The 10000-nt window shown below is 42.3% G+C and overlaps 1 protein-coding gene and 1 long non-coding RNA gene across 11 annotated transcripts in view; one reads left to right on the top strand and one right to left on the bottom strand.

The window, feature by feature from the left end:
* The window catches only part of LOC137478461 (uncharacterized), a 7252-nt gene extending 577 nt beyond the window's left edge, over window positions 1–6675 (bottom strand). The window contains exons 1-3 of the long non-coding RNA XR_011001586.1: window positions 6535–6675; window positions 5720–5832; window positions 1–614 (exon numbers count right to left, since the gene is read on the bottom strand). The exon at window positions 1–614 is cut by the window's left edge and continues 577 nt beyond it. This is a non-coding gene — a long non-coding RNA (uncharacterized lncRNA). The remainder of the gene's footprint in view (window positions 615–5719; window positions 5833–6534) is intronic.
* The window catches only part of EBF3 (EBF transcription factor 3), a 129327-nt gene that overhangs the window by 81540 nt on the left and 37787 nt on the right, over window positions 1–10000 (top strand). For 6 of the 10 annotated variants that reach the window (XM_068198357.1, XM_068198356.1, XM_068198359.1 and 3 more), the window contains exons 7-8: window positions 4532–4613; window positions 7563–7680. In XM_068198357.1, the coding sequence (XP_068054458.1) occupies window positions 4532–4613; window positions 7563–7680 (200 nt within the window). Of the gene's footprint in view, window positions 1–4531; window positions 4614–7562; window positions 7708–10000 lie in introns of all 10 variants that reach the window. The other 4 variants (XM_068198352.1, XM_068198353.1, XM_068198358.1 and 1 more) reach the window with 1 other exon arrangement.

Raw genomic sequence — 10000 nt, 5'->3', positions numbered from 1 at the left:
GGAAAGATTTTTCCTTTCATAACAAGAGTATTAAATCCTTTGTTTACTAGGCTCTGGAAAAGAGATATGCAAAGTGGTTGTCAGATATTTCTTAGGAAAAAGCCAATTAAAGGGTAATCGAGTAAAGGATGAGAATTACCATTTGACTTCAAATGTCTCCTCTTCTCCTGCTCTCTCCCTCCTCCACCCCCTAACAGCACTGTGCCCCTGTGGACAGCTTCTCCTCCAAAGAACTTCAAAATCACGGATAATGATCCAAATCCCATCTTTTTTACTCATGAAAGTAGAGCAGACCTGTCATATCTTAACAATTCTGTATTTTGTACTGCAGCAAGATCTCGTCTGCAGGCTTAATTGAACAACAAAACTGTGTACCTGAAATACAGATAAAAATGAAACGGAATTATTGGAGTAAAACAAAATGCTTTCTGCAGGGCTGGCAAGGTTTTGTGTCCTCTGTCTGGTTTGAGTTGGATGTTGGGAAGATCTTACTGGATAAAGGGGTGGAAGCTGCCTGTCCCTGCACGGTTCCACTGACTTCCCTTGTGATCTCACCTCTGACCAGTGCAGAGTTTGGCTCAAGGTATTGTCACCAGGACACTCAGACTCCATATCTGAAATAAAAAGGATGAAGCAGTTGCTTCCTGCTGAGGTTTATTTGCATGAATGACGCTTCGGTTTGTGGTCTGGTGGAAATACATTTTATTAATGGTGTTTCTGGGGTGTAATAGGTGGTTTTCTGCCACAAATATTCCTTTAGCCAAGCAGTATTTGAATTGGACCAAACTGAAGCCACTGCTCGTGCTTATAGCACCGAGGATTTTCTTGCTTAGTGTTGAAATTTAAGTACAAAAGTATTTCTGGTCTATTTGCTACAACACCTCCTCTCACAGAGGTTAAGAAGAGGTGAACAGGATGAAAAAGCACTTGCAGGGTTTAAAAAATCTTCTGTGGAAAAAAACCATCTTTCATTTCACAAAAAAAAGTCTCCTGTAGGTTGTTATGTGCATAAGGTGGAGGCTTAAGAGCAGCCACATTTGCAGATGAACTGCTTTTCCTCGCTTCTCCGAGACATGACATTTGTTCAGAAGATTAGCCAGGTTGTAATGTGTAGCATAATTGCACTGTGCGGATGTCCCAGAAGTGAAAACCTAATTGCTTGACAGGCCTATAACTTTGTGGTACTGCTCTCACCTTGTTAGGTCCTTTTCTGATGCGGTTCAAATGCAGGCTGGCCGCAGGTGTGCCTAATTTACCTCGCAACAGAACGTGTTGAGTTTAATTGCACAGTGGTTGTTAGGAAAAATTGGTGGGTGGAATATCAAGTGACTCACTGTATGTGGATGGCAGATGGGCGGCGAGAGGCATCAGAGCTAAGTGTATAGGTGAGGTGAGTTAATAAAAGATGTAAATTTTAGCTTAAAATAGTGGAGTCTGGTGGAAGGTAATACATTTTAATTAAGAGGGTAGCAGGCCCCATTCTAGCAGTGGGAAAAAAAATCAGAGCAAGGGGACATGGCAAAGAGTGCATTTTTCTCCCTATCAGTATTTTAGGAGCAGCTTAGCCTGTTTGGGAAGGCTGTTTAGCAAGGCTCTATTTATTAAAGAAGGCTAAAATTTCTGCTTATAATACAAAATATAACAGGGAGAGCCAAACCTAGAAAGGCTTGAAGTCTCATTCTTGTCTCAAAGTTAGAGATGAGACCAAGCAGAGCTCTGCTTCAGGTCCCTGCTTCTTGCTCTGCCACAGAGACCTCGTGGTTGGGGTGGGAGGGATGGGTTTGCAGTGCCCACAGTCCTTGGTGGTCAGCTGAAAGCAACCACCAAGGCAATCATCTCCTTCTGGCACGGAGGAGCACCCTGCCTGGGAATCTGTTTTTTCACTCATGTTGTCTTCCTCTGAAAAGCTTGTCCTGATGCCACCTGTGCTCCGTGGACTCTGAAAGCACAGAGAAAAGAGCGAAATAAAATATCTCAGCGTCAAGGAATGTAGTGGAGCTGAAATGAGAGTGCTGCTTGTGTTCACTCCAGCCTGGCATCAATATTTAGCCCGGTGCTCAGAGCCATCCTAATAAACTTGATGATGTCTAATTTCACCAAGAGTGGGTCCTTTTCACCAAATAATTGAACAAATACGGGTTCCAGTTGATGTTTAGTGAAAGGGTGCTTAATGGCCCTTTTTCTTTGACAGGATGTGAGCTCTCTGTATAGAAACAATTCATCATGAATGCTTCACGCTAAAAACAATCCACGAGGAGCAATACTTAGCATTCCTAGTGCACAATTCATTGGAGAATTTCCGAGCAATTTACAAACATTAGCTCAATAAGCCTCACAACACCCATTTGAGATCAGAAAAAAAAAAAAAAAAAAAAAAGGCAGATAAGATACCTCTCTTCAGCCTGGAAGTGGCACTAAGGAGCCATAAAGCTGGGGGCTGGTCCCAGCTCCTGGGTCCCCAGAACTGCGTGCTTCTGTGTGGAGCTGGGCATCAGCTGGGCCTTGCACAGACTCACAGTTTGGGTGGTGGAAGCTGTGCAAAACCAAATAGAGGTCTGACAGAAAGGATGTTACCTTTGGAATAATAGAATCATGGAATGGTTTGGCATGGAAGGGACCTCAGAGATCATCCAGCTCCAACCCCCCTGCAATGGGCAGGGAACCTGGCCTATAATCAAATGGTCTGGATAGAATAAGTATCTCAAAAGCAACAAAAAAAAAAAGTAAAAACTGATCCGAAACACAAAAAAAAACCTCCAAAATATGGCAGATAAAATTAGGGGGAACTTGTGGCTTACACAGAGGCAGCTTCATGGAGTTGCTGATAATGTCCCTGCAACAGCATCCAGAAAACCTGAGCATCCAAACTAGGAGATCATGTCATCCACCACAGAAATCCAGATCTTTTTCAGCTCAACACCTGAAACCCCTTTGCAGGTTTTGGGACAGGAAGTTTTAAAGAAATGTGCATTCAGCTGAACTGTCAGCATCGATTTATTTATGCAGTTTCAGTAAACCTGGTTGTTTCCCTGCTTGCCTGTCTGATATGAGAGATTGCTCCTTCAGCATTCGTGTCCTGGGGTAACATCGGGGTGCTGCTCACGGTTTAATGGAGAAGGAAGAGCTGGGATTAAAAGCACCAGCTTTTGTCTAGGGGATGTTCCCATAATGCTCCTGTATGGCCCTGGAAGCTTCTCAGGATGCGTTACAGCCACTGTTGTTCTTTCTGCTGGCCATGGCTGGTCTTTTTTGGGTGCTAAAGGAGGAGAGATGTTCCTGTCTTGCTCCTGCCAGGAATGCTCTTGGCACATGGAAACTTCTGTGAGGTGTGTGCAGCAATAATAGTCCCAGTCACTTACGAATACTGACATGAATGAATAAATCAAAGTTGTTCATATTCTGAACGTGGAAGTTCTGGTTGACCTTGCTGTCCAGCATGTACAAAGTTGGGCAGCACGAGCTGCTGGACTGGAGCATCTGAGGAACTCTGGCTGAGGAGAAAATCCCAAGCTTTTCTTGTCATTAGTGGTCGGTCATTAGCCAGAAAACCTAATTAAGACATAGCTTTATTATGAAAGATGAAAACATGAGTGCATAAGTAAAAAAGATGATGTCAGGCTGCGAACATCCTCCCGAGGATCCCGCGGTTTGCTTCACCTGCAGGGTGGAGACTTCCCAGATCAGCCGTTCCTGCGGTGCAGGAGGGCGGCAGAAAGGAGTTTCCATCTTCCCGAGCTTCCCCCTTCCCTCTAAGTGCTTGCTGTGCTCCCCTGAGGCAGCGTTGCTGCAAAAACGGTTTATGGGGAGATGCCTGGATGATAAGGGTTAGTCCTAAATAATTGCTGGTTGCCGCTCAGCAGAAATAAGCTGGATTTCGATCCCTGGGTAGAGCGACTCCTCACAGCTGAAGGCTGGCAAAGGTTGAAGAGGTCGTAAGACAGGGCCTAATTTGCCATGTTCCTTCCCTTTCAAAAACAATGAGGGAGCCGGGGCCTTGCCGGTGGGCAGATCCTGCCTGGATCTCCCTGGAGTCAGCAGGAGTTGGATCGAGTCCCTTTGAATAGCTCGAGTTTCCAAACCGGAGGCAAAGCCAAGTGTTTTTCAGAAGATTGATCATTACCTTTGGAATTTTTCGACGTAGAGGTCATTACTGCTAATATAAGTTGTGAAAAAAATGAAAAGTATTAAAAAAGTAGAGACAAACTCTCATCTGGTGTAAGTCATTGCCTTTGAAGTCAATGAGTCATTGAAATCAACTTTCCCACACCGAGCTAAGGATATGGCCTGGAGTCAATACATTTGTAGTTGTTGAAAAATTAAAAATATAAATTTGCCTTTCCTTGGCAATAATGTTCTGTTTATGACAGAGATCTTATGCTTTAAAATAAGTTCATTAACGAATAGGAAAGTAATATTTCACTAGCAGTATTCTTTTGGGTATAACTATTTATGATTAGATTTTATTAAACTTCTAAAAAATTGGATTTACATTTTGATGAATCTAATAGATTTCAATTTTGTATTTTTATAGATTCTTTCTAAAGTTTTTCCTCAAGTGCAATCAGAACTGTTTGAAGAATGCAGGCAACCCACGAGACATGCGAAGATTCCAGGTACAGACCCCTCTAAATGCATAAATGATGTATACAAGACTTGATCACATCTTCATCTTGAACTTATGAAAAAACACAGTCAGTGCTTCCACTCAGTGTTGTTCCAGTGCTTTAAAAAAATGCTGCCAGTATTTTACATTGCTCCCATTAATTTAAGTGCTGGTTCTGAAGTTCTGCAGGGGGCTGTAATGGATCAGTGTTGGAGCAAGTGGGTCTTCCCTTAGGAATTATTTCCCTAATTTTCCTTCCTGCTATCACCTTGTGTTGTAGTGTGCTCTTTGCTCAGACCTGCAGAGGTTTTACGTAGACTGAGTAGTTTGATTTTAAATTAAGAACACAACTTTGGAGCACAGGAAAGTTTGGAACTCGTACTTCTCTGGTTCACAACTTGTAGATCCAGCAGTGGTGGCCCAACCCACAGATTCTTGTTTCAACTGTGTAAGAAAATATTTAATACTTCACTTTCTCCTTACAGCTTTTGAGATATCCTGTGGTGAATCATAGCACTACAGAGAGGCAACTGATGGGATGGACAAATTATTTCCTCTGTATCTGGGGTCATTCGAAAGGCTCGTTAGGAAATAACTGCCTTTTTTTTTTTTTCCAAAATATTTCACAATGATTCATATTTGATTCCAGCAATAAAGTAGTATTGAGATGTTCAGGACTTTCTCAGTTTGGAGAAGAATTACTTGTGGTTAAACTTGATAGCAAAACATGTGACATCTGTTTTCATGCACAGCCAACCAACCGGGGAAGCCAGCACCCTTGAGCCAGCCAACAGAAAAGATCTGTAGCTGGAAAAAAAATATATTCCTTCAAAACAATCGAGCCAGTCTTCCATTTTTCATGCATCTCAGCTTCACGTGGCATCGGTGATATTGATCCAACTGAACAGAACAGAAGGTCAAACCTGGAATGAGTGGAAGTGTCCTCTTTGTCTCACTGATGACTAAATGAAGCATCAGTCACGAGTGATCTTGTGGTCGACAATGGAGCCAGTAGGCACTAGAAAGACTTTCCTGGGTCTCTTTAGCTAATCTCCCTGCCTCTCAGAAGGTTTAACTGGACTTAACAGGATGTCAGATCTCGAACAGTGTTTTTACCTGGTTTCCCTGCCTCAGCACCTTTGTGGAGGTGCACTGCAGGAGTGAGGCGATATAACAAAGCGTAGCACGTCGACTTTCTTTTGCTGAACTACAGTATTTTCCCTTGGTGGCTGACCTATATAGACATGACAGAACAAAAATAGTTGTCATTTTCATATACACCTTGCTCTGTCTCTTTAATACACCGTGTTCTAGGAACCAAACCCAGAAATCCTGGCTGGAAATCACTCTTGCATGTTTTGCAATATTTCTGGAAGTCTGGGAATCTCATTAAGAGTGAAAGAGGATAGCCCAGTGGCCTGGCAGCAGCTCTGCGGCTGAGCTGAGCGTGCAACCTCAGCACTCTCCGAAGTGGATGTTGACAAGAAGGAAGGTGTCCACTTCTGGGAGGACAAAGCTGGGGAAGCAGAGCAGCCTGGCAGAGAGTTGCCCTGGGGCTGTTCTAAAGGGTACTGCAGATGGCTGTCTCCAAGGAGGCAGGATACACAGAAAAGGTGCTGTGATAGCTGAGAGCTAATTATGGCTTGTGAATAAGAAACAGGATCAGAGGTGATCCAAAACACAGAAGCAGACAAGGATTTTCTTCTGATACCTTGGACCAGCTCTGTGCAAAGGAGGCTCTCTGCTCTCCTTCCATTGTGTTCGTTAAGTGTTTTGGTTTAGAAGCTGGTGGGAGAACCCTGCAATCACCTTTGTTATAACCAAAATTTAGGTAAATGGAAGGTGGACACTAAGATCTGTCCCACCTTTGTCTGCCCTCACCAGCTGTGTTGATAAGGTCTGACTTAAGGAAGTGACTTTACGGACTCAACTCACCCCCAAAGGAAACGCTGCAGCGGCCGCTTCCTTTAGACAACCTGGAATCACAGCAAAGGGCCCATGCTGGAGTATTTAAATGAGATGTAAATGTCAGTCTGGGATAGCAGTGACCCACCTACGAAGCCGTGCTCCACACAAACCGGTTTCCTCCCTGGCTGGTGCTCCCGTGCTGCCGATATGGCGATCTGGAAGGGGAAGGAGTCCCACAGCTCCATTGTGAAGGTGTTGGCATCGGGAAGGTTGTGCCTTTTGCATATGTTCCTTTGCCATATTCGACTGAGAAGCAGCTGGAAGCCAAAGGAGGCCCTATCCATCATCTCTTCTATGGCCGGACTCTGAACCTGGACACAAGAATAGGAGCCTTTCACTCAAAAATAAAGGAGGAAATTCCATTGACATACCAGGGTCAATCACCATCCAAATGAACTTGAGAAGGGATACTTTTCATGGATTGAAAACACTTTCACTATTCATATTCAACTCGGCCTTTTCAGATGCAAAAAAGTTCATTATCAGACATTAAATGTAATTGTAAAACTGACCTGGAGATCATTTACTGAAGAAAAAATGGGGAGTTACGACAGTTCCTGATTTATTAAGCTTTTTTTATTTGGAATCCTCACAACCCTTCATTTGAAGACAGTCTCAAGTGAACAAATTTTAATTAGATAAACTATCTAATCAATATATCAACAGATCAATCAAAACATCAGCTTTTAAAATGAGTGGCTAGAGGGGTGTTTCTGAAACTAATGGCTAGAAGAATATTTCCCTGAATTGAATTCATTTGTTAGCATAATAGGAGATTAAACTCTAATTAGTGTAGCAGGTTCTGAAGAGAAACAATTGTGAGTTAAAAATCACCATTGGTCCCCACGTAAACAAAGATGTATTCAGAGATGTCATTCACTCCGTTTAAATAGAAACAGAAAAGTAACAGGATGCTGTTTTGTCTTACGAGACCTGATTCAGGGAAAGTCTGCAGGATTTTTCAAATGTGGGGTTTTGTTTTCTCTTCCAGGTTGTTGTATCAACAACAGTCAATGTGGATGGCCACGTGCTGGCTGTCTCAGACAACATGTTTGTACACAACAATTCCAAACACGGAAGGCGGGCTCGCCGCCTTGACCCCTCAGAAGGTACGGCCCCTTCTTATCTGGAAAATGGTAGGCACACATTTACATGTCCTTTTTTTTTTATTTGCAATGCTTTTTTATTTTATTTATTTTATTTTTATTTTTATTTCCCTTTTTTTTTTATAATTTCACCATATTTATGTTGAGACACCACTACATTTACTTTTACATCATTTCTTCTCCCATCCATCAAAGCACCCATTAAAAAAGTCCATTAGTATTTCTCAGCCCTTGTCAACTGCAACATGGACGCTTCTGAATCAGCTTCTGACTTCTCTCTTTATTTAATACTTACAGTTTTGCAGTCACAACCAATTTTTCATCTTTTCCTATTTTATTTCTTCTCCTTTTTTTTTTGTTTCATTCTTGTTTTGCTTGCAGCTTTTTCTTGCTCTTTAATTTGACTTGATTTTATTTTGGCTTGTCATATTCCTTGATCCAGAGGTACAATCTCAGGTTATGTATGCAAGTTTAAATGGATGGTAAAAACATGACCGAATCTGTAAAGAATTTACTGTGAGGTCAATTTCCTGTGCCTGGGCCTTACTGCAGATTACGGCAGGAGGGGGTTTGGATGAGAAAAACAGCATAAAATGTTTTTCTTCAGCCTGACTCAATGTGATTGACTTTTTGCCTGAACTGCTAAAAGAAGATAGGCTGAGATGAAGAGGAGAATGGAAAGTGTCTCTGAAAATCCAGAATTGTGAAATCCTATCTTTTTGGAGCCCATCAGCCCCTGAATCACTCACACACAATTGCAGCTGTGCCTGGACACATGCACACATGTATTTATTGTCCTGCAAAGCCCAAAATAGTCATTTGGATTTAAATATCACTTCGTTTGGACTGCAAAATATACCAGTGTAAGGATGCAAACCAGCTCTCAGGAAACCTCTGTTTAATAAAATTAGGATAGGATATGATAGAATAGAATAGCATAGACTAGAATAGAATAGAATAGAATAGAATGGAATAGAATATTTTCAGTTAGGAGGATCATCCAGTCCAACTTCCTGAAGAGTTTAGTGTTGCCCAAAATTTAAATACGTTTAATTTTGATGCATCTTGAGTTCTGGAAGAGTTAGACTCTCAAACCTGCTATGACCTGACTTGCTGGGCCATGCACACCAGTTTCCACGGGACTCCTCTTGCAAGTTGTTACTAACACACTGACAGGATCATGGCTTTTTGCACTAATAAAATTAATTAAAGTGATAACAATACTAAGCTGCTAATACAATCACTGTCGTTTTACGTTTCAAATAGTATTTACCAACGGGCAGGGAGGGGAATGAATGAGGTGAGCACCAACTATCAGAAGGAAACGTGATCTAGACATCAAAAAATGGAAAGTGATTTACAAATCTGCCGCGGTCCGCACACACACACACAACCCTAATTTGTTTTTCTGCATTAATAACTAAGGTATAAGAGACCAAAAATATAATAATTAAAGGTCGCCCTGAGCACCAGAGTCATTATGGTCTATGACGTATTGTTTATCTCTTTCATATGCGCGGAAAGTAGGTGTGTGTTTTGCCTAGCAACCGTCACTAATGAGGTTCACAATTAAGAAGGCTGAATCCTCTCCCCTCGTCCTCTCCTTCCCCAGAGAGCCAGAACTAGCAACATTATAGGTTCAAGTAAGCATGCTCAGCCCTGTGGTGTTAGGTTTTAGTCTAGGTCCAAATTCAGCCTCTTCTAATGAGCTATTATGATCTTAGCAAAATACGAGTATTTATTTTTGTAAGCTGCATGAAAAGAATTTGACTCTGAGCAGCAAATATCGCTTAGAAAAATAAAGGCCACTTTTCCATGCTACAGAAAATCTACATAAATGTCACTTACCAGCAGCTCCTTTTCTTGGCGATACGGTAATTGATTTGCTTTCTTTAAATGTTAAAAAACACAGTGCCAAATCCTCTTTGCCTAACATCCCATAAATGCTCAGTCGAGTAAGCTGCACCGTTGCAAATGAATGTGAAAATCTGAACGGCAGCTCCTTAAAGTCCTACTTTTAATAACAATGATGGTAAGGGAACAACTCAGAGTAAATAAACGCTGCTGGAACAGGGCGGCAGAGAATCCTGACGCCCTTGGATGGAGGAGGGAATGGCAGGGCCACAGTTCCACACGCTCTGGAAGTTGGTGGGGTTGAGGAGTTCTCAGGGTCCTGATGAGCAGGGCCATGCTAAGGAAAGGAGTGTCACCACCAGGTTCTGCTCCCGCTGAAATCACCACCCAGCTTCCTGGGATTTTAGTGTGCCCGGAATAAGTTTCCACCCCTTAAAATGGGAATGGGATTGACCTGCAAAGCAAATTC

Source organism: Anomalospiza imberbis, chromosome 8 (assembly GCF_031753505.1).
Source record: "Anomalospiza imberbis isolate Cuckoo-Finch-1a 21T00152 chromosome 8, ASM3175350v1, whole genome shotgun sequence".
Classification (NCBI taxonomy): Eukaryota; Metazoa; Chordata; class Aves; order Passeriformes; family Viduidae; genus Anomalospiza; species Anomalospiza imberbis.
Note: the sequence above shows the minus strand (reverse complement) of the source record. Positions and strands in the feature narration are given on the sequence as shown.